Below are 24,050 nucleotides of genomic sequence, written 5' to 3'. Positions count from 1 at the left end.
GGCGGCGCGCAGCCGTTAACGGCTGGTGGGGGGGGGCGGGGCGGGGCGGGGCGGCCGTTGGGGCGGTGCCGTTGGGCCGAGCGGCCGCCTGTGGGAGCAGCGCCGGGGGGGTCCCCGTGCCGGCTGTGGGAGCGGGTGGCACCGTGGGGAGCTCGGGGTGCCCGTCCCACAGCCCCCGGTGTCCCCTTGGCGGTACTCCTGCCCGCAGGGCTGTCACGTGCGGAGATACGGGACTGCAAACGGGGGCGTCCCGGCACGCCCGGAGCTCTGCGGGCTGCACGAATCCTTGTCGGTGACAGGCTCTGTGCTCCAGAGGGCAGCAGCGCTTCGCGCTCTCCACCTCCATAGCCCTTGGATACTTTTTTACCTTTTCAATTGCACTTTTACAGCTTTCTGTTAAGTATCAGGGGTAAATAAGAGATCAGATAAGCAAAGATCCGTGCTTTGTCATACAACTTCATCCCTGCCATCGGTGTTCCCAGGGGAGTTATTGATCTAAACTGTCTGAGGAGGACCCTGATACCAAGTTAACTTCACGCATCTCTGTCCTTTCCAACCTCAGTTGCAGTCGCCAGTAGCTGGTTTGCAGGAGCTTAAGTTTCAGGGCAGGTACCGTCAGCGGGGCGTGCCTACCTACCCATAGGAACCAACGAGTTCCGGTCCCCCAAAGTGCATTTCCTGGTTCTGTCTCTTGTAGAGGAACTCAAACAATTGCATTTCTAGTAATCACTTTCTCTTCCATGCCCCCTGTCATTGATGACTTTAATGACTTGAATGCTTTGCCCATCCTTCATTGTAACGGCTTGTAGCTGGGGTTGGTTTTTCCCATGTGAGTAGTTCTTCTCCTAGAGAGATGAACTTGTCAACTATCTCTACTATGTGCTTGTCAACTTGAACTTCTTCTATTAGGAATGAGATTTTAGTTTTCACCTAAGAACACGCTCATAACTGTATGTTTTCTGATGAAAACTGAGATATAGCTTATGCACCACAAGTGAAGGGTGATACGAGCTGCAACACCCAGAGTGCAAGCACCGGCCAGCAGCTTTACATGGTATGTATGTTTCCGTGAATGTTTCCATGGTATGTCTCAGTATAAAGCTATTGCGAGAAAGGTGCTATTACCCTGAAAGGTGCGCAGTTAGGATGTATCCCAACCTCTGCCTGGACCTTCTTTAATATCAAAAAATGATTCTCTGTTTATACACTGATCCTGAGCCTTCTTCCGGATCTTGAATTAGATTTAAGGGGCCATAACAGAGCTTCATCAGGACTTTCATAAGGCGTTTCAATTGTGAGACTCAGTGGCCACTTTGAGCCTGTAAAGTGGTGCTGCCAAAGGGAGATTGCATTTGCAATTACACTCAGATGAAGGACAGTGTCTAAATGCCCTCTGGCATTAAGCTGCAGTGGAAGTAATTTCTGGGTAGCAAAATACAGCTGGGGTCTGAGGTGCTCAATTGGTTTTGAACAATTTCCTTGCAAGAGAACTGTGCCAGAGACCATCACCAATAGACTAAAAGTTCACATATGGGAATATAGTCTACGGGGTTTTACACTAAAGCTATATGTCTTGTAGGAAAAAAAAGAAAAGGCACAAGTGAGAAGAAAGAAAGAAAGAGAAAGAGGAAAAGAGAGAAAGAAAATGAGGAAAAAGAAAGAAAAATGTGAAAGAAAAAGAAAAGAAAGGAAAAGAAAAATGTGAAAGAACGAAAAAAGGAAAAGTGAAAGGAAAAAAAGAAAAAGAGAAAGGAAAAGTAAAACATGAAAGAAAGAAAAGTGGAAGAAAAAAAGAAAAAGAGAAAGGAAAAGTAAAATGTGAAAGAGAAAGGAAAAAAGTGAAAGAAAGAAGAAAAAGAGAAAGGAAAAGTAAAATGTGAAAGAGAAAGGAAAAAAGTGAAAGAAAAAAGAAAAAGAGAAAGGAAAAGTAAAATGTGAAAGAGAAAGGAAAAAAGTGAAAGAAAAAAGAAAAAGAGAAAGGAAAAGTAAAATGTGAAAGAGAAAGGAAAAAAGTGAAAGAAAAAAGAAAAAGAGAAAGGAAAAGTAAAATGTGAAAGAGAAAGGGAAAAAGTGAAAGAAAAAAGAAAAAGAGAAAGGAAAAGTAAAATGTGAAAGAGAAAGGGAAAAAGTGAAAGAAAAAAGAAAAAGAGAAAGGAAAAGTAAAATGTGAAAGAGAAAGGGAAAAAGTGAAAGAAAAAAGAAAAAGAGAAAGGAAAAGTAAAATGTGAAAGAGAAAGGGAAAAAGTGAAAGAAAAAAGAAAAAGAGAAAGGAAAAGTAAAATGTGAAAGAGAAAGGGAAAAAGTGAAAGAAAAAAGAAAAAGAGAAAGGAAAAGTAAAATGTGAAAGAGAAAGGAAAAAAGTGAAAGAAAAAAAGAAAAAGAGAAAGGAAAAGTAAAATGTGAAAGAGAAAGGAAAAAGTGAAAGAAAAAAGAAAAAGAAAGGAAAATTAAGACGTGAAAGAGAAAGGAAAAAAGTGAAAGAAAAAGAGAAAAAAGAGAAAGGAAAAGAAAAAATAAAACAAAAGAAAGAGGAAAAAAGTGAAAGAAAAAAGGTTCTGTAACACTGGAGATACATTAAACAAAAATGTGGTGGTGAAAGACTTAAGGGAAAGGTAGAAAAACAGAAACAGCCATTTATTATCTTTTTGATTCCTTAATACAAAAGTTTTCTGATATCCAAGTAGACAAGAGCTGGCAAAATTCATGTAAGCTCTAAGCCAGTCACAAACTCTCATCCACAGAGCTGCATGAGTAGAATCCTCATTCACCCATATACATATATATGAGGCCTGCAAAACTGGAAATAAGCAAGTTTTGCAGAAACATTTTTGCAGGTATTTGGGAGATTTCTATACAATAAATACTGTTTATATTAAGTTTCTATTAAGTAACTTCTGAAGAGCTGGTATTCATCTATCTCATTTCTCACACACTGTGTAAGCAAGTAAATGTATCCTCCTTGCAGCTTGTATAGAGAGGGCTTTTTTTCCTGTGATTATTGGTGGTCTGTGTGTGCAGAACGAAGCAAAGAGGCTTGACCGTTAGGTTGCAAGGTGACTAGGAATTCTTCCTTCCTTCCAAAGCAGTTGAAATAGAACATTTTGTTTGTTGGTTTGTTTCAAATAAAGGGAAATTCTTTCCGTGACAAATGTAAACATTTTTTAAAATAAAATTACTTTTATATTCGGAAAGCATTTAGATTCCACTATCAATCCTGCTGCAATTTCGTCTCTCAGTATGAGGGATCAAATACATACGTAGTTATTCTTATAAAAACAGAATATGCACAGTGTGTGATTTCCCTAGGACACCCCAGGAAAGACCTACAATAAGTTTTAGCATGCGGGTAATGTTTTACTATAACATTTAATTATGTATTATATATTATATATTAACAAAAAGCATTTGTTATCACTGCACACTGCCTGATATTAGAATATTATTAAAATGTCTGTTACTCACTTCTATATCTGATTTATTGGAGCCTACAGGGGCAGATAAGTGGGAAAGCATCAGACCTTATTGTATGTTTTCATAGTGAAAGTAATTTTATAGCGACTAATTAATTTCTTATGAAAGATAATAATAAGTTAAGAGCAAAGAATCAAAGGTAGTGTGGTCATGATTTGATACTACAAATCCTATTGCAGATAACACTGTTGTCTGGAATCAAATAATGATATCATACACTCACCAGGAGGGGAAAAAAAAAAAAAAAGTATGTTTTGGATTGTCTCCATTTAGCTGAGCTTTTGCATAATTTTGTATTGTGGTAATGATTCGCAGTTTGGAAAATGCCTTTTCTTCCTATATAAGGCTTTTTTTTCTTTTTTTTTTCTTTCTGACAACACCAGCAAACATTGCAATGGTAGCGTATGCATGTACTTGTTGACTTAAGCAATCCAAGGGTAAATGTTTTAGTAGGAACAATTTTAATATTAAAGAAGCAAATTAAAAAGTTAATCGAATCTGATTTTATTTACATATATATCTCCTTGCAAACTAGAGGCCCACCTTTGAGGATGCTTTGAAGAAGAACTTCAAAGAAATAAGTATGTATTTTGTATTGAGATATGCATGCAAATAAAGACAGATTCCTCTTTTTGAAAGCCCTATTCAGTTAACATGAGGTGGCAAGTAGGTTCTAGAGGCTTCCAAGAAAGTGATGAAAGCCTCTTGTTCTTTGGCTGATATAATTAATCTCAGGTGTATTTCACAGGGTTGTACCTTGTACTCTTGGAAACATGACATTGCTGTAGTGTTGCCTTCCAAAAAAAAAAAAAAAAAAGAAAGAAAGAAAAAAAGCCCACACCACAGTATGGGACATACCTGTTCATGTGAAGTAAAGTACTTATTTCTTTTTTTAAGATGAGCAGCATAGCGAAGTGTGTCTGTATTTATCAGCCAGCTAAGCTGCTGATAGTGCAGCAAAGTTGAAATGATATATAAAGAAAATGAATTAACAATGGAAATAATACAGATGTAGAATCGTGGGTTAGGCATGCATTTTTTCTGCTTTACAGAATGATGACAGATATGCCCTCAAGAAATGTCACTGAAAAAGTGTCAACATGTGTATTTATATTCTCTCTCTCTCTCTCTCTCCACACTATGATCTGCCTATCTAAATGAACTAATATTAGCGTAGATAAATATTTAGACTTCTGTATTATTACTGATCAGCTCCTGCATCTCAGACATGAATGGTCCCTCTGAAGTCAAAACTGTTACACCAGAGAACAAGGAGTTTAAAACCTCCACGAATATGGTGTGTGTAAGCCAATGTTAGCTTACTGAAAATAAATAAATAAATAAACAAAATTCAACACTTCGTTAGTTACCAAAACATTAAATATGTGACCTGCTTAAAAAAAAAATAAAATAAAATAAAATAAAATAAAATAAAATAAAATAAAATAAAATAAAATAAAAATATTTTGCCAGGATGTATGTGTTGAATAAACAACCTCCTCGGGCCAGCAGCAAGGTGATTCAGGCAGCCACAGTGCAGTAACAACGAGAGGAAAGAGGAAGAACAGAAGACGCTAGCAGAACCACGTGGAAAACAGAGTCTTTTAGGTTAGAGGTAAGCTGCCTCTGAGGCTCGAAGCTATTCCTTTCCTTTCAGTTTGACGCAGTGTCCTACAGTGTACCAACCTCTTTAGTTCCCTGGTAATGTTCTCCAGAGGCTTCCTTAGCCAGTTTTGCTCCAGCCTTCCTCACTTCTGGAGATACCTGTGCTAGTTGTGCCCCTCTTTGTTCCTTCTCTTTGTCTAGGTATATCCTCAGTTCTCCTCTCCAGCCCTGCTTTGTCCCCTTGCTTTTATAGTCCCTCAAAGACTGTTGTGATCTCCCCAGGTCCTAGGAGCTCTCTGGGAATGAAAGTTGATTCTGCTCATCCTGGCGGCTTTGCTGAATGCCACCAGCTATAATGGCAGCTGTGTCAGTCAGAGCAAAGGTCTGTATAGCCCAGTGTCCTAACTCCAAAGCAGCCAGTTGCAAAAGCCTGCAAAAACTATGAGAAGCTGGCAAACACGTATGATGTTGCTTCTGTGCACTTTAGAGTCTTCAGCAGGTTCGTGATTCAGATGCAGTTTCTGAGCACATCGCAATGTTACGCTGCCAAGGACTCCAGGACACCAATAGGCCTGAATGGCCCTGACCAGCCCTACCTTGGACCTCCCACCTCACTGCCCATGGGCCCAGGAGCCCCATTTCAGGTCAGCTGGGGCCTTCAGTCCCTCTCTGAGCTACGCCGTAAGGGTGCCAGCCTCCAGCTCTCTCTCCAGCTCCTGGATGGACCCCTCGGGTGTATGCTGGGGCCTTGTCTCCAGCCCTGACCCTGCTGCTCCTCACTGGGTTCCCTGGTCCTGGTTCAGGGCTTGCTGTGCCTGGGGCTGTCGATGGGCCCTGTGACAGGCACCTGGCTCTGCCCGCCATGCTCAGACCCCTTGGGATGGTGCCGTGTCGCTGAGGGCACGACCTACGCAGGGCCCTTCTCCTGGGGAGCAGCCCGGCCTCACTGCTCCCTGACACCAGTTGCCTTTTCAAATTGCTAACAAATACTAGTGCTTGATTACTTGTTATCTTTATAGACATAGGCTTGGTCATGAAATGTAATCTTTCTACCCAGCTCTGGATTCTATTCTGAAAGATGTACAAGAGATAGGAAGGTCTTTACTTACTGAAAATTGATCATTTGGGAGACGGATCTAGCAGTGATACATGGCAACGTTGTAACTTAATGCTTCTTTTTTCATGCTCCTGTTTTCCAGTTATTTGGGGAATTTTGCTTGCATAACTCCTAGACTGTTAAGAAAAAAAAAGGATTCATAATGTTCAGTTCCAAGGCTGCACACAGAGGTCATTAACCAAGCATTGTCAGATGTTCATATTCCAGTTCCATTTCTTCTGCTTTAACCTACCCATCTTAGGAGACTCCCAAAACTTCACAGCTAAATCTCCTGGGCAAAGGAAGTCTGTCTTCCTTTCTAAACACCAGAACTTTCCCCCCATTATTTTGAGTTGTGAAAACATTCCTTTCCCTCATACTCTCCAGACTTTGTCTCCCAAAGTCTTATGGGCCTCGGTATTTTTCTGAAGAGTTCTCTGGGCCTCTGGAAACTCCCAGCTTTCTTTCCCAAGACACCCCTTTAGACTGAATAGGAACAACTGCCTGTTGCCAAATTCAAATAGTGAGCATTCTTCCTTGAATTTAGAAGAAGTCATTTTTAAGTGCTGAAGTTAACCAAAAGTGGTTCTAAAATACACCAGAAGTGTGATTGCTGCTGAAGTTTGCTTGCCTGTGGCATCCACAAAGGGAAGCAGCAACAGCAAATAACTCTCAGTTCTGTATTTTAAACAGATAATGATAAAAAGAGAAGGTGACATCTTATATTTGGTGCAACTGGAGCTACTGCTGGAATCTTCAGAGCAGAGGTGGGGTGATGAAGGGAAGAAAAAGAGACCACTAACATTCTTTCCAGGTTTTCCAGGTTAGAACATCTCTAAAAAAAAAGCCTGGAAACTAATCCTGGGTTCCCAAGTCCTGCAATCTATCTGTGATAGTCACTGGTAGTATCTCATTCCTGTCCAGTGGTTTCCCATTCACGATGCTAGTGTAGATATCAGATCCTTCATTAGTTCAAATGCCAGAGGTCTCTGTAGAAGAGCTAACAGTTTTATGCTAGCTGACGATGCAGGTAGGTGGCAATGTAGTGTATCTTTTTGGAGGAGAAGGAGTTTCCTTCTTTTATATGTCAGGAAATTGATGTTGAAAAAAATATAATGAATATGTTCCCTGCTTAGTCTGGATTTAATACTCACAGAATCATGGAAATGGCATCATAGGATGCTTCAGGTTGGAAAGAACTTCATGAGGTCTCCAAGCCGAAGTAGGGGCTGTGAGCTCAGACCAGGTTACCCAGGGTTTTATCCAGCCTATCCTGAAATCCTCCAAGGACAGAGACTGCACAAAAATCCTGTGGTACAGCATATTTTTCAGACCAGGGTTATTGTCACATCAGGTCATATGTGGATTTGTCTCAAAACCTTCAACAGGTGATCCGTGTTCCAGTACTGCTCTACAGTTCTAGTGAAGATGTTTTTCCTTATACAACTTCGATTTGATCACCCTCTAGGTATATACCATGACAGAATTTTTAGTTATGTAAAAACATGCTAATTTTCTACATATTAAGTGTTTGTTGAATAGATATCAAAGCCATTGTACAGCTGCATTTGCCCTCCTCTACGTATTTGGTTTAAATATGTGTAACGTGCAGTAAGATCCTCTGAGGTAAAAGCACTTTGGGACTGTAAATTATTTTCTTCAATACTAGTGCTCCCCAGTACTCCAGCTGAAAAGGGAGAGTCTCTCATCGGATCTATCAGCACAACCAGTACTTCAGATATAATCCCAAATTTAATGCAATTTTTTTGATTCTGTGAGGGATGTAAAACTAGGATTAGTGATAAATGCATTGGCGGTTCACTAGTGTGTAATACATTCTCATTTTGAATTATTTTTAAACATATTCCATGTCTCTGAAGACTGGCATGTTGTAAGAAGAGTAGGGTTTTTTGAAGGATAAGGCTGTGAGACACCTAAAGGGAATGTCGTGGAATGAAAGCAGGTAGGGAAAAGACTTTTTGCACAGGAGGATCGCTAATCTCCTTCTCTGTCCCTGTCTTGCTTGCTCACTTTTCAAAATACTTTATGATAAATAGTCTTTCTCACAGGATACAAATGACCCACTGATAGACTTGAGAAAAAGCTTGGAAATGCTTGCATGTTGAATATTAGACAAGGATGGATTTTATATATACTTTTAAAATAAATCAGAATAAACCTAGGGCAAGTCCATCATCCTTGGGCAAACTGCTGACTTATTTTTGCAAGTGCTTATTTTACCTCTCATTGTAACTGTAACCATGTTTACAAACACTCCAAGATCTGCAACATGGTATTTACATGAATTCCATTAAGGTCAGCAAAACTGAACTCTCCAAGAGCAGATCAGAAAACACTTGATGGAAGGCTTTCCTCATGTACAACTGGGGACATACTGCAGGCTGTGTTTTGGAAATGATACATGGAAAGGATTATTGCATTTTATTTAACATTAAATTCATAACACTTGTACTTGGCAGGCACCTGCTCTTTCCCCATTTTAAATATTGAAATATTGTTTAAATATTGAATGTTGTTTATGATTAATTCAGCACAACAAGATAGAACACGCAGCTCATATCACAAAGAACCAAAGTGCATCTTTTGTTTTCTGTAGCCTGCTTTTTGTACTGTTCAGTAATTTATCATAAGATGATTGTAATGGAGCAAGACAGAAAAAAAAAAGTCTTAAGGTAACAATTGAAATAAAATACTTGCTCCATTGTTTTCATAGCTTGGCTAAGTGCCTACAAAAAATGTTTTATTTATTTTCCATTGTTTACACCGCATGACAGTAGGATAAACTACTATTCGTGTTCCCTCTATGAAATGCCACTGAGCACAATTGCTAGTACAGTGTAACCTAGGGGTGTCAGGGAAGGTCCAGTAAATAAATATTAACTTTTCAAAGCAATTTCAGCCTCACCTCTAGTGTGAACAAAAAAAGGCTTATGGACATAAGCCATTGTTTGTCATCTGTGTTGTCATCCGCACACACCTCTGAATCTTCAGTCATAGCCAATAATCCCAAGGTACCAAACTCTGTACAAACTCGGGAGCACATAAAGGCAATTCCTGTTACAAAGGTTGTACAGCAGGTGGATAAAAGACAAAAGAGAAAAAAGAAGATGGGAAAAGGGGAAATAGACAACCTGGATCTATACGATCCGCCAAGGTTTTAGCATAGCAGTAAATTTTGTCTAAGGTTCTGTGGGCACCATGGTCAAGGATGACTTTGTAGGTTACTGGAAAGAATTTGTAGGTTAATTTGTTGACAGATCTTTTGACATAAATGAGAACCAAGCAAAGTTATCAGTTTCTTCTTGAGACACACTTTTTTAAATGGAAAATTTGATATGCAAAATCATAGGCCTCGTTTAGAAAATTTGATTCAACTCAATAAAGTCCAATTTTTAAGTGAGATTTGTGAAGATTATGTCTGAAAAGAACTTTGAAGGCAAGAAAGCAGAATTCCTTCACTGAATGCACATTGAGAGCATGAAAGATCACTTCCAAACTCAGATTGTTATCTTAATATCAAAGTTGGACAATGAGTTATTTGCAGTCTGCAATTGTTTCTGGTCAGACGTGTAGCTGGCCTCTAGTTACTTCTTGTGTTACATCTTAAAATGAATTCCCTTCCCCTTCTAGATCTTGGTGGCTCAGTATAAGTACAATCACTATAATGTCTTAAGAGTGTCAAATGACCATTTTTTTTCCAGGCTAGAAGAAATATTGCTGAAAAGTTCCACTGACTACGTGAAGTCTTCCAGACCACCAGACAGACATCAGAAGTCATGTATGTAATTTCAGACTTTGTTTTCTTAGGCATATACAAATGCAGAACTCAAAATAAGCAAAAATCTCTTTTCTAAGAGAATAAATGCACACAAATATTTGCATAGAAAACTGTTTCTAAGCAATGCATACACTAAGCAGTATACTGGAGTTTTCTTTTTAACATGATTTTGCTCCAGTAACTGTAATTAGGGAAGGAGAAGTTAAATATTTAAAGCATTTTCCTTTACATCGGAAATACTACATGAAAATAGCAGCAAGAGGTCTCAAGTCCGAACTGAACGCCTGTGACTGTGTGCACCGTATTCATTTATAATAAGGACAGTCTTGGTCACAAAGCATTTAAGATGACTTAAATACATGTTGGAATACAATGGACATGATGAGAGTAGGACTATTCCAGTGAATGCAGTTGTATGTAGCCTAATAGTTAATTATAGTTTGGTACAGTTGATATTAATGAGAAGAATTTTAAGATTTTCCTCAATTAATCTTAGTAGAAAAATGGGTTTAAATGAAAACTCCTTATCAAAGTATGTTAAAAGCAACAACTATAGAGAAAGCTTAGTTACTTAAAAATTAGAGTCTTCAATGTCAAATAACTCACTGTATGCATTTACAAGTTTTGGTTGTGGATCACAATAAGTTTATTAGTGTTCAAAACTGTAGTTATAACTGTCATTAAATATAAAGCATAAAAATATTAACATGTTAAAGAACCAAAGTGGCATCATTGTGAAAGAGTGTTTTAAGTTTTTTCTCTGTATGTACAACTAGGGATTAAATCTGCAAACGTTTCTGAAAGAGACCATAAGGGAGGCTCCTGGAAGGAGACTCAAATACAATCAGCTTTTTCTTTTTTTTTTTTTTTTTCTTCTAAACAAACTATTCCTTGGGCTGAAATTCTTTATACTTTCTTTCACCCCACGAGAAGAAAAGCCAAACAGAACTTCTTAAGGTACATTTCACTGCATTTAAAACTTGTTTCCAACATTATTAAGCAAAGTGTTTATATGTTTTTTTCTTGAACTAACTAAAAAATTATTTTGCCAGAAATGCTTAAAAATTGGCATATTCATAGTCCTCCAAGGAATGTGTACTCTGCCAAGTTTGAAAACACTTGGAATAGAAAGAAGGTCTAAGTAAATCTTGCATACTGTGCTACATTTCTTACTGATTTATGAACAACATGCTCATGCTTAGCTTGTACAGTTTGTCTGATCTATGCAATAAAATAAACACAGCTGCATTTATTACAGTGATTGCATAATCACATATTTGGTACCCACAAACTTTTGGGAAATATTCAGATACCAGTATATGCTAAAACTTCCGATTTCCTTTACGTTTTCTAATAGCACTTTCATTTTATTTTAAATTTAATATAAGTTTTTGTTTGTACAAGTTAGAAATTTTAATAATAATGTTTCTGCAACACTCAAAGTTCAGATAATTTATACTTGTTATAAAGCAGTGGAGCAACGACCACACAGGTAGTAAAAAGTACAAATGTGCCAGCAATCATAGGTATCACTTTGTTACCTAATTTGGAGGCATATAACTCCTCAAATGCTACTCCAGTAACTCCAGTACTTTGCTACTCAGTGTAATATTTAGATAGCCTTAAAAGAGCTTTTCCCTTACTGTCAGTCCTCCAAGTTATTATTTTGTAATTGAAAAATATTTTACTAGTCTTTATTTATTGGCAATATTCCAGTCTCTGACACTGAGTATATAAACAGAAACGTTGAGCTTTGTAGCATGAACTCACTGAATATCATCCCAACCAATCATCAGGTAGGTGAAATTATGCAAAGGAACTTAAACAAGGCATCTAGAAATCTTTTAATGATCTACCACAGTGGTAGTTTCTTCCCAAATGAATATTCTTAAAAGTCAGCTCAAAGTCAAACGTATTTTTATTTCCTGGTATATAACAAAGAAAACGTACTGTAAATATCCAAAACACGAATAATATGCTAACTATGTTCAGGAAATATTTTATCTTTTCTTTTTTTTGTTTAATGTTATTTTATAGGAAAGGTTCAAGATGTACCCTGTGCTTTTTAAAAACGGAGGGGTGAGTTTAGGCAGCGGGAGAGTCTGCTGCAGATTGCTGCATACAGCAATTTCCCCGGTGGCGGCTTCATCCATGTTGCAGACCACAGTGACAAACTGTGTTCAGTTGCAAGGAAGAGAGTGGGAAAATCTGCATCGGCTGGTAGGCGGTTTATCACGTTCTGCATTTTTCCAGTGTTAATGAGGCAGGAACCACTGCAATGTATCAAAAATCATTTGTGACTGACTGGCACACACTGGTCTGTGTTCGTCAACTGAAGTGAAGCAAGGATGCTTATTTCTAAAGAAATATTATAAATATAGTCAAAAGTATTTTGCTGTAAATGCAGTGACTGATTGTGGGAAGCTGGTACCAAAGGAGAAGCTGAGTTCTGCTTTAGTGAACAGCACAGTCTGCACGTTCGGGGAGCAACTGAAGAGGCTCCCATCCATCAGATGCATTGTTTGCTCTGAGTCCTGAGGCGTTCATCTGAGAACATAATCAGCCCTGTTAAAAGAATACACTTTCAAGACTTATTTGACTGAATTGTTTTTGAAACTGTTTTAGTTGTTTTTTATTTTTTTTTGTTGTTTTGTCTTTTTAATTATTATTTTTGTTCCAATATTTAGCTAATGAATCAAAATGTAAACTGTGCAATTGCTTCAAAGGAGACCACATGTAACACAATTAGCGAAGACACAAATGTGGTCAGTGTCTAAGATAAATAAAAATTTCATATGGAATTTACAAAAGCTTTCAACACAAACTGTTCTCATTAAGCTAGGGATGGCAGCAAAAGACTTTGCTCAGCATTTATGATATCTCCATATGTTGAGTCTGATTTTCAGCTGATAATTCCTCCAGCCTTTGCTTTTCCAGATGAAGTTTTTCTTTCACAAATAATGATACCCATATTCCTGTCCTACAGTCAGTTGCTGTACACATGTTTGCAGCTATGTAACTAACTTGGTAATAATTTGTAATTATACACGGTATTTGGATGACTTAAGTCCTTGTTAAGCAGAAACCTACACACTTGATCAGTTAAAAAAGAAGTAAGTTCCTTTAGAACAGAAGGGTTTTTTTCTGCCACGGAGGAAGTGGAAGTGAGGAATGCACTTTGTTAAAAGACACAGAAATGCCTTAACCAAATGAAGAAAACTGGTATGGCAACTCTAGGAGTAGTACTACCAATCCGTGGAGATAATCACTCAGCAACTTGGTTTCTCTAGAAGAAGACTCAGCTTGGGCCTGTTTCCATTTTCCAAGAACTGGGGTCCTAGAGGAGAGTTGTTTCTGAGTGCCACCCAATCAGGGTGGCTGGCAGTCTTCTCTTTGCACTGTAGTCCCTTGAACACAGGGACCAGAAGTCTCTGATGATCACTATGTGCTCTGAGATCTGAGGTAGCTCTAAGACTATGCTTATGTTTTCATAGACTCTGCGATTTCTTGCATGTTTTTTCTATTCACAGCCTAGATTTTTCCCCACCATTCTGCTCCCCCGAGAATGATGCTACATACTGTTGTGGCTTGAAGAGCAGATAGTGATAGCAGATTTTCCTGCAAGTTCTTCACGGCACATCAAGAGACTCATTTTATGCAGCTGAACTGCAGCAGTTTTACACTGCGGTCTTCAGATGCTTGCAGAGCTTGCATCTGGCTGGTGCTGAATCATATCCTTGCACCATCACAACTACTGCTTCCTCCATGGTATCATTCCTACTGCACTTAGCTTTGATTGTTCCACTGCCCCACTGCTAGCATGGCTTTCTTTTATCCAAAGGCAGCTGTGTAAAGATAGAAAAATGAGAATGGGTTTGAGAGTTTTTAAGCTGGCAGAACACAGCGTGCTGACTCTTGCACTTGTGTAGATATGAGGAGCGCTGTAGGTCTGAAAATCTCAGGGACCAGCTGGCAGAACAACTAAACCACAGGCTGGACAGACTTGGAGAATTAGTCTTAGCTTAATGCTAGGGCTGAGAAAAGAGAGCAGGGACAGGTGCACAAAACTACTACCCTTTAAGATAGCACTCCAGTAATTATTAAACTCTTCTACTATGAAGGCGTGGATACATCTGCTAAGTAGTGAGAATAGCAGGAATGAAGGTGTTGAAGTTACACTGCTGCCTTTGTTTAATGGTGAAGATAATATGGTGAAAGAAATGAGCAAAAATATTACAGAAATAAGTAGAAAAGGGAGCTCAGCTCCAGGCTTCAAGCAGGGAGTTGCCCCAGGGATACGCCAGAAAAGGAAAGCTCGGGGTGGACAGAAGTTTGTCGATGAACGAGGATACGGTCACAGGAAACCCTGCTCAGGGAGACAGGACTTTGTAAGCAACCCGATCAGAGAAATGCCTGTTGTCACCAGAGAAATTATTAGTTGAAGATTCTGCTTTGGGACAAGGAGGGAATTTGGGGGGATCTGCTGGGTAAGGATTGCAGTAAGCAAAAATACCTGTTCCGGCCCCTTGTAAGCTGGAAGAAAAGTTGTGCTTGGAAATTCTGCTGCATTGTCCACCAAAGATGGCCTTCAGCCTAAAGTAGTGGCATGTGAGTTTACAGAAACCCGGCAAAACAGCTCTCATTCTTCTGTGGTGATTAATTTGATTATTGGGTAGGATTTATATACAGCATAAAATGTATGCAGTCATGAGAGACGGATCACAAAGAAACACGGGTAAAATTCTGAGGCCATTTGACTTCTTCAGGAGTCAGATTTACTCCCATTTTCTGCTATCTCTTGCGGGGTTCTTTGAAGGAGGTTTTCTGTTGGAGACAGCAATGAAATGTATGATGATTGAAAGAGTCCAGTGCCCAGCAAGACTGGGAACATCCACATACTTTTGGTTAACCAGGAAAGAATAAAATACCAGAAAACATCCTTCTCTTGCAGAATTGCCTCTATTTTAAGCCTTCACCAAACCTCTACATCACAACAGCCAAAGTAACTCAAAAATACAGAAGCTGACTATGTGCCCAGAACATTGAGCTTGCTTTTGAAATTACAAAGCAGAACTTTAGCACCGCTCTGGAAGCAACCAAGAAACACCCCACCTCCTCCCAAGCTACACTGTTGTGTGCTTCTTCATATTGACTTGGTTGGGTTTTGCTGGCACACGTAGGCAGGTAGCTTGAATCTGTGGGCTCAGCTACAATAGATGAGCCCAGTGATCCCAGATGACCACATCTACACTACCATGTAACTACAATTTCAGGAAGAGCTGCCCGATGTTTAATGGTTGGCCGCATGGTTCTTGCACTGCTGCTCTTCTGGGAGCCCAGAGGGATTGCAGAAGCGAGCAGAGGGCAGGGCGGTGTTCCCCCGCAGCAGGCGATGAGTAACTTCCACAAGGCTTGCCTTCTGTTTCTTGAAATAGCACATGAAAGTTACTAAACACTTAATTTGGTAATTTAACTCCAGGCTTAAAGTCCTGCAGGTAGACAGCTATAATTCAGATCTAATGAACTTTCCAGTGCTAGCACTGAAAATGAAATCCATATTGAATTGAAAAAGATTTAGTGCAAGTTTCTGCTGTCCCTCCTCCCTCGCATCTCCTCCTTTCCAAGCTCTGTTCCCCTTCCCAGAACGTCTCCCACTCCTCACTGCGGGCACCTGCCCGTGCAAGAGCTGGGGGAGCAGCTCGCAGCCCCCGCTCCGGCAGCAAGGGGAAGCGCTGCGGCAGCAGCATGGGAAGGGGCACAAGCATCCTCTCCGTGCTGAATGCTTTCCAGCCACAACCGCGTGAAGCAGACAATCCTCATGGGTATCTGGGGGAGTCTCGATGAAGGTCTGTATTTCCACTGGACTTAGAAATTGAAAAAGCTTCCTTCCTAGCACGATGAATACTTTAAATCTCCACCTGCTTAAGCTCTGAAGCTCCTTCTCCCTTCTTATATCCCTTCCTTTGCATGTGGAGAGCATCTTTTACTGGCTTCAGTTAATTGGTATTCATATCTCTGTCACTCAGTATTTACATTTTTTCAAACTTGTGGTTTATTTATTTATTTATTTATTTTCTGATTTTTTCAGTACAGTAACATCACATCCCAGGAAAAGATAACCAAGCAAATTAATGAAAAAAAAAATTAAAAAAGTATCATTCTGGAATAAACGTATAACTTTTTTTTTTTTTTTTTTTTTTTTTTTTTTTTTTTTTTTTTTTTTTTTTTTTACAAAATGCCAGTGCTTTTTAAATTTGGTTTTATTTCTTAACTTGGTTTAACTGTCAGTCCTAACCAGACCTTCTTTTCTGAGACATTATCCCACCACCAGCACTTGGGATGTCACGGTGGTTCATTTTACACTCTGCAGACATAGGCATCATTGACGTCAGTAAAGCAGGCTTCCCTGAGAGTGAAATTGTGCTCATTCACAGCAGCCGAGGATCTTTACTGCATTTAGGTGTTGCTCAAAGTTTTGGCTTATTGATATTATTCACTATTGGGTTAAAATCTGATCTATTTTTCCTGCTTAGAGATAGAACATGCAAAAGTATTTGCTGAATCAGAATCTTGATATGAATTTTCTTTTGTAGGAAAGGATATCAGAGTCATAAATTTACCTTTTAAAGCTACCTATTGCCAAATCTTCACAATAAAAATGAGTAATTTCCAGCCAAGCAAACACAGCTTTATGCTAAGCCCCAGCAGGTATGTTGCTGTGGGTTGTCTTCAGCTGACACCTGAACTGAGTTCTCTGCTTGTTTTCTTCCTGCTGTGTTTTCCATTTAGCCCACCTGATAGTTGGCTTCCCTCGATCCTTGTGTAGTTTAAACAAGACAGATACGAGGATGCACTCGTCTCAATTCAAACAGCCTGGTGAACAGGTTTTTATCAAATGACTATTCCAAACAAATATGTCTAAGAACTAATGAAGACATTATGTCCCAAAATAAAACCAGAAGAATTTAATATGAGAGAATGACTGCTTTCTATCTTTTGCTAATCAATACCGACAGCTTTGCTGTCGTAAGATTATTGCTTGGGATTCCTTTTGTGTTTAGTCCTTGCTTAAACACCATTCGGCCTGTTTGCACCATGTTCTTCTCATCATTTCTACAAATACGGCACACAGGCACCCAGCTGTACTGCCCGTAACAGAAAAGCAGCAAAAGTCTTCCGAAGCTGTCCATTGGTAACTTGTTTGGACTGAGGTCTGAAGAAAGGTGTTTTTGTTCTTTAAAACACCAGATTGTGTTGCTTTTGTTGTTGTTCTTTCAAGGAAAACTTGAAGACGAAAGCCTTTTCATGCTTCGTAGATGAGAAGAATTAGTGACTTGCAGTTTTTGCATATGAGTATCACCCCTAAAAGCATTTCCTGTAGAATGCCACCGAGTCTTTGCTTTGTACTCAACTGTCTGCGGCCTTGCCCCCAAACTCCTCCATGCACCAAGGAGCTTCTGAAAAATTACCCATGGAATTGTTTACTTCCCATTTCCCTCAGGCAACAAAGGCTAAAACTGTGTATGAGAATTACTGTCATTCAGAGTATTTTGTTCTCAGTTATGCAGCCCCAAGATGCAAACAAAGGGCGCACTGGATCCGTCCCAGGATCCCTTCTCCGCCTGGTTCCGTTTCTTTCATCACACTGATGCATCAGCTGCGGAGGGAATGGAGTTGGCCATGGGGCCGAAAGGGCCACACAACTGCTTTTCCCCAGAGCCCTTTTCGCAAACAGCGTGAGACCACGTTCTTCTCTTTATCATACATCAGGAGTGGAGCCAGCAGCCCAGTGCCCAATTAAAATGACATAGCAGCTGTCAACAGTCGCTCGTAGGCTAAATTGGTTCTGGGGGAGCAGCCCATGGGAGCGACCACCCAATGCAGAGCCCATCACCCCATCCCTGGAGGTGTTCAAGGCCGGGCTGGATGGGGCTTTGGGCAACCTGGTCTGGTGGGAGGTGTCCCTGCCCAGGGCAGGGGGTCGGCACTGGATGGTCTTTAAGGTCCCCTCCGACCCAAACCATCCTGTGATCGCCTCTTCCAGGGGCAGGGCGCGGGGGCTTCCCAGGCCTGGGTTTGGCTTCAGCCCTCCCCAGGCCGTCCCGCGGCGGGGCAGGGCCCGGCCCCGGCTCCCCCCTCTCGCACCGGGCTCGGGGCAGGGGGCGGCGGCCGCGGCCCCCCCGGGGAGCCCCGCGGGGCCGAGGGCAGCGGGGCCGGGCCGCAGCCTCGGCGCCGGCCGCCCGGGAAGGGTGAGGCTGTGGCGGAGGCTCCAGTTCGGGGAGCCGCAGGTAGGCGGCGGCCTCTTGTGCTTTTCCCAGGTTGGCGGAGGCTGCTCCCCCCCTCTCCCCTCCTCTCTCCCCAGCTCTCGCTTTCCGGGTCGGGAGTTTGGTGCGCTCAGAAAAGTGCCTGCAGCGGCGCCGGGGTTCCCCAGGTGGGGTTGCTCCGGGCTTTTCTCTCCCCTCCTCCTCCTCCTCCTCCTCCTCTTCCTCCTCCCCTCCCTCTCTTTCTCTCCGGCCGCTTTCCCTCCTTTGTGGCCGCATCCAGGGCTCTTCGCCCCCCCTCCCACGCTTCCTCCTCCCGCCCCGATCTCCACTTTCGGGGGGGACAGCCCCGGGCCCTTTCCTGTCTCCCTGCCGCCGGGCAGCGCGGCTGCTCGGGGTCTCTCCCCGCCGCCGGGGCGGTGCGGTGCCGGCAGCCCCCGCACATGGGCTCCGTGCGGGGCTCCCCCTGCGCCGGGGCGGCTCCGGCTCCCCGCCGGCCCCGGCTGGCGTAGCGCGCCCGCCCTGATTCATTTGTTGTTGTTGTCGTCCTCCCTCCTTCCCTCCCTCCCTCCTTCCCTCCCTCTCCTCTTTTTCGGAACTTTTTCGGGAGGCTCTCGGCGCCGGGGACGCTTCTTTCTCCTTCCCCCCCGCCCCCCCCCCCCCCCAGCTTCCCCGCTGCTTTGCCCGCCGCCCCCCCCGGCCGCGATGCCGTTCCCCCTGCGGACCCTGGAGCCGCTGAAGCTGTGCAGGTTGGAGGAGGCCGGCGGCGACGGCGCCGAGCGGGGCGGCCCGGGGCCGGGGGACCCCCCCGGGGCTGCCGAGGGGGGCGGCCGGGGCCGCCGGGGCGCGGTGCCGCTCTTCGGGGCGCTGGAGCAGGTCAGCTCCTACGCGCTGGTGTCGCTGCTCATGCAGCTCTCCGACCTCTCCCGCTGCGCCGGGGACATCTTCGGAGGGATCCTGAGCGAGGCGGACTCGCTGTGCCACCGCAACGCCCGGCTCCAGCGCCGCCTGGGCGCCCTCGAGGCGCTGCTCGCCCGCCTCGACCACCGCAAAGTCAAGATCCGTGAGTGAGCCTCGGGGTGGGGGGGTGGGGGGGACGGGGGCTGAGGTCGCTGCGGTCTGGCAGTGCCTCTGCCCGGCCGAAACCTCAGCCCTGAAACCTCAGCTCTGAAATCTCAGCCCCCAAATCTCAGCCCTGGGACGTCCAGGGGGCTGTCAGCGCTCCCCGCGCCGGGAGGTGCCCCCCGGCTTACCCCACCGTGCTGATATGGGTTTGTGCTAGATTTGGGGTCAACCGGGCTCCTGACAGCTCAGCCCCTCCTGCCCTATTAGTTCTTTTGTGTGTGCACGGGGAGAGCCGGGTGAAGTGAAGGCTGGATGGAGTTCCCAGCTGCTCGTGCGTCTCCACTCTCCTGAGCTCCTGCTTTGCTCTGCTGCGTGCAGGCTGATCCCGAGTTTGTAGCTGCAACTTCGTGCGGGGCACGGACAGCAGGGTCCCGGCGTGGCCTTGCATTCTGACATCGCGACACTTCGGGGAGGTTTTTCTTAAGTTCCCATATCGGCCTGAAAATCGTCCCTCAGAAGTGACTGACTGTGCAGCTGCACGTGGCTACAGAAAGTTTCTTTCCCCAGCTTGGTCTGACTCGGGAGAAAGGATCATGCAAAAATTGGATCTGCTACACGTAGTTTCATTGGTGCATGTCCTAGCTCTCCGCAGACTAAGTGAAAGATGGGTTTCAGCATCAGCTTAGCTGTCTCAGTGTGCTGGAAACAGTCACGAATCACGGAAGGTGCGTAAGGTGTAAGCCTAGCCTACACAGGCTTGATGCCCCGAGACCACTGATAGGCTTCATTTCAATGGAAGTAGATGACCTGCTTTGCCTATGGCATACTTGCCAGCATATTTGGGAAGAAAGGCCTTTCATAGATGGGGTTCAAAGAATATGGACCTGGTATGGGTAACTTGCCTGTTTCATTGCAGAATTATTCCTTATACTATTCCTTATGGTGTACTTCAGTCGATTCCCCCCTGCTTCCAAAGGAGGAAACTGTCATCGCTCTTACCAAAAGGCTATTTCTGTGGTTAGTAAGCGTTTGGCTAAAGTTTTGTGATAGCATGTTTGACTTCTTGGTACTGTGTGAGTGCTTGCCAAACTCAAGGAGCTTTTCCTCCTCACCAAGACAAATATATTCTTTTCTGCTAGTGTTACGTTAGCATGGCATGGCATAGCATGGTGCGTTCAGACTTAAAATATGAATGTTTTCCTGCTGGAGAAACCTGCAGTAAGGTGCCGTATTACATCGACGCCCTGATATAAAGCAGAATTTATTTATCTCTGTGTTAAAATAGGGAGCTTATTGCAATAAAGTGATGCAACACATCTAAAGGGAACAGTGAAATGAGGCTAGTGCTGCACTGTACAAACCCTGACATTTTGCATGTGTCAGACATTTGGTTATTGTATTCTCTCTTGGTCATCATTTGGCACAAGTTACATGTTTGCTACTTATTTTTTATTATTATTACTATAACTCAGTTCTTTGAGCTAAGCTTGTTATTGTTTTTAATGTAATGATCTTTCCTCTTGTCATGGCAATTCCCAAAACTGGGTGCAGTTCTTACGTTTGCCTTTCCCCCTGTGGTTTTAAATTCTTTGATAGTCTCTGCTGTCAAATTTCATTTCACTACTTAACAGTTGCGTTGCTGCTGCTAATATTTACTTTTCAAAGAATTCATCATTAATTTTCAATTACTTTGATAAATGAGATGTTTCTAACCTTTTTTAAAATTGCTTGAAACACAGCCTTCTTGCAAAGCAAGATTACTTTATTTGTGTATCAGTCCCAAGGAACTGATACGTAGGCTAACCATGTTGACATGAAGTTGCACGTAAAGACATGTCAGTTCTCTTGGTGCATGCTTTCTTCATATTGTAATTGGGCCAAGGGGACAGGGCAGGATGAGTTGTAGTTACCATCATGAAGTCCTCTGTAATGGCAGCTGTCAAGGCTTCTCTGCAGATTTAACCCCATTGCTGGCTTTAAAGGGAAATTTCTCCAAAACAACAAGAATGGTTCTGTTTAATTAGGATGGCTTTGTTTGGGAACAATGGCAAGGGTGGTGTTTTTTTCTTTTTTTTCTTTTCTTTTTTTTTCTTCTATTTCTGAAGATACAGAAGGTTTATGGAGGAAACTGCTGGAGTGGGACTGTAAGAGGAACAAGGGTTGTAAATGAATTAAGCTACTTTCCCATTTAACAGATGCTTGCTCGTGAATGTTCTCTTGTGGAGGGAAAATATTATTAACTGTTGGACCTCTTGTGGCACACAGGCAGGCGAAACACAACATTGTATCAGATGATTTAAATATCCTGGTCTGGCTTTCAGGATGAGGGGATAGGACACTGTACACCTGCTTTTCAAATCATAGGTAATTTCCACTTGCAGAAATGTTTTATGTTCTCTTTGTGTGGCCCAGACAATAATTTCCTCTTGGAAACAAAGCTTCTTGGGTGATCCCAGCGTGATCTTTTATGGGAAGGACCAGAGAACAGGCAAACTTCAAATATGGGTCAAGAAAACTCTGTCTATGGTGGGTTGTTCTTCGCAGTCAAGAACACTACTTGACTGTCGGGCTGTATCACGTCCTTACATGCATGTAGGATCCATATGCTCCTGGGTGCTCCTGTCAGGTGTATGTTACTACATGTGAGGCTCTTAGTAGTTGCTACATATGAGTCTCTTAGTAGTTGATTATGTCTTGAATGATCTCTGCTGTTTCTCTTCTGTTACCAGCTCTTTGACACGCTTTAGTGAAAGCGTTGAGGTACATCCCCTCACTCCACCACATGCAGGAGAACTTTCTGATTTCACAGTCTGGCTGATAATGTCCTCTGTTGCAGCGGGCGCTGAATGCTTGTGACCTTTACAAGGGGGAAACTTCCTCATCTGTCAATGCTAGCTGGATTTCTGTAATGCCTGTCAACTGGGAGGCCTGTTTTCCAAGTGTTTTATACTGGTGTGCCGCATGCACTCGGACAGTTTAGTTTCACATAGGCTTTAGGATATTGAAGGTAGCTTTCAGTTGTATGGGATCTCAGTGATGGTTGCTTTTTCCAGGGTCCATCACTGGTGATGGGGTTCACTGGAAAGGTTCAGCTCTCTGTGGTTTCATTTGGCTGTCTTAACCTTTACATCTACGGTGGCAGAGAAGTCTCTGTTTATGACCCACGGCTTAGAGACTTGTGCCTGACTCCCTCTTGCAATTAGGGGATATTTGTAAGGCCATTTGGTGAAATGCTTTCCTGACACTTATTTGAGCTTTGCATGATGAGCAGGGTGTTGTGCCATAAGAAGGGACATCAAAATTTGAGACACGTCCCTGTGGGCCTGATGACTGGTTTATAACTCATAGTGGTGGGAGGCACTGATGGCTCGAGGTGGTTTATGAAATTGAAGTGCCGCATGCAGTGCTTGTGAGCTGACTTCAAGTGCAGTAGCCTCATCTAGAGAATTAATTAGATTCAGTAGATTTTCGACACTCTTTCATCGGGTTTTCATTAAGTTTGTGTGCATTGCGTGGTGCTTTGTTGTACGTTTCCAGCACACAGTCACCGCAGCATGGTTTGCACCATAGAGCTTGCCTAACAGCTTTTCATTTTCTAGGCACTGTGCATCTGTATTTGTGACCTAGCATTAAATGATGTAGTTTTCATCACTTTCCATTCTTAAATGTCAGGGTGGGTGAGGACAAGTGCTGCTTTGAAGTGATCAGAGCTCATCAAAAGGTGTGTGATGGCAGCAGAGAAACCTGGCGTGAATTACAGGGTCTGCTCTTGGGAAACGCTGTGAGGCCTTAAACAGTCATTGTTTCTATAGTGAACACCGAAGGATGTTTTTCCCATTAATACTTGTCTTTCACCATCAGCAAATATTTATGCACAAATTAATGTTGCTGCTCTTTTCTCTGAGTCCTAATGGTTTGACAGACTGGAAGGCTGTCCCTTCCCTCTTCTATGCCGTTTATTTTTAGTCATTCTGAAGAGATGTTTTGAGAGAAATGCTAGGAGGTTAACCTAATGACAACTTCTGGTTCAGTTTCGCCAGTAGTAGGATAGGGTTTGGCCAGTTGTACCTCCTCTCCTAACAAGAAGAAACTGATCCTGTGGGAGGGAGGAAATGCTACCTCCTAATTACTGTTGTTGTTTAAAATCCTTCGGTGTTTGCTTTTAAAGGCACAGAGCATACTCATTTGATGTTCATGCGGAAAGTGTATGCATATGTATATGTTTTTTCATGTCTAAGCACATTAATGAAAGAGAGTGAGGGGGATGGGGAGCATGGCTTTCCATTTGTCTGCATGATGTAAGGACAATCCAGTTTACACTTCATCTCCTGCTATTTTGTTTAGTAAGTATTTTCCACTCTTTGTGTGTAAGGCAGTCCTGGAGCACATTTCCTGCTTTAGCTGAACAGGAAGCTTTATTCAGCTTATTCCTAGGGAAACCCCTCCTCCATCCCTAGCCACCAAAAGTGAACGTTATTCAGGACAGTATCGGCAGCAGGCAGGAGATGAACCGCCTGGCTGACTTTCTGGGCTTTCTGTAGCTTCTAGTGTAAGGAAAGTGGGTACGAGATATCCATCATCTTGGAAGAGCAAGAAGAAACCTTCTTTAGAAAACCCAACCAGAAAGAAAGAAAAAAAAGAAGGAGAGAAAGAAAGGAGAGAAAAAAAAAATCGCAAACCATGTTGTGCTGAAGCTTTAGCAAGAAAGGACTGACTTTCACCTGAAAAGTTCTGTTTGAACATTTGACTGTTT

General features: G+C 42.5%; 1 protein-coding gene and 1 long non-coding RNA gene across 5 annotated transcripts in view; both read left to right on the top strand.

Annotated features, from left to right (window-relative positions):
- Window positions 1–52: 52 nt before the first annotated feature.
- Window positions 53–13,493, top strand: LOC310897371. Its single transcript, XR_014582255.1, has 4 exons — window positions 53–1,054; window positions 4,945–5,086; window positions 9,895–10,928; window positions 12,009–13,493. It is a non-coding gene; the product is annotated as an uncharacterized lncRNA (long non-coding RNA).
- Window positions 13,494–18,305: 4,812 nt separating this feature from the next.
- The window catches only part of NHSL1 (NHS like 1), a 167,439-nt gene continuing 161,694 nt past the window's right edge, over window positions 18,306–24,050 (top strand). For 3 of the 4 annotated variants that reach the window (XM_083830926.1, XM_083830925.1, XM_083830916.1), the window contains exon 1: window positions 18,306–19,295. In XM_083830926.1, coding sequence (XP_083687052.1) covers window positions 18,938–19,295 — 358 coding nt within the window. In that variant the 5' untranslated portion in view covers window positions 18,306–18,937. The remainder of the gene's footprint in view (window positions 19,296–24,050) is intronic. The other variant, XM_083830924.1, reaches the window with a different exon arrangement.

The sequence above is a fragment of the Anser anser genome (assembly GCF_964211835.1).
Source record: "Anser anser genome assembly, chromosome: 3".
Taxonomy (NCBI): Eukaryota; Metazoa; Chordata; class Aves; order Anseriformes; family Anatidae; genus Anser; species Anser anser.
Note: the sequence above shows the minus strand (reverse complement) of the source record. Positions and strands in the feature narration are given on the sequence as shown.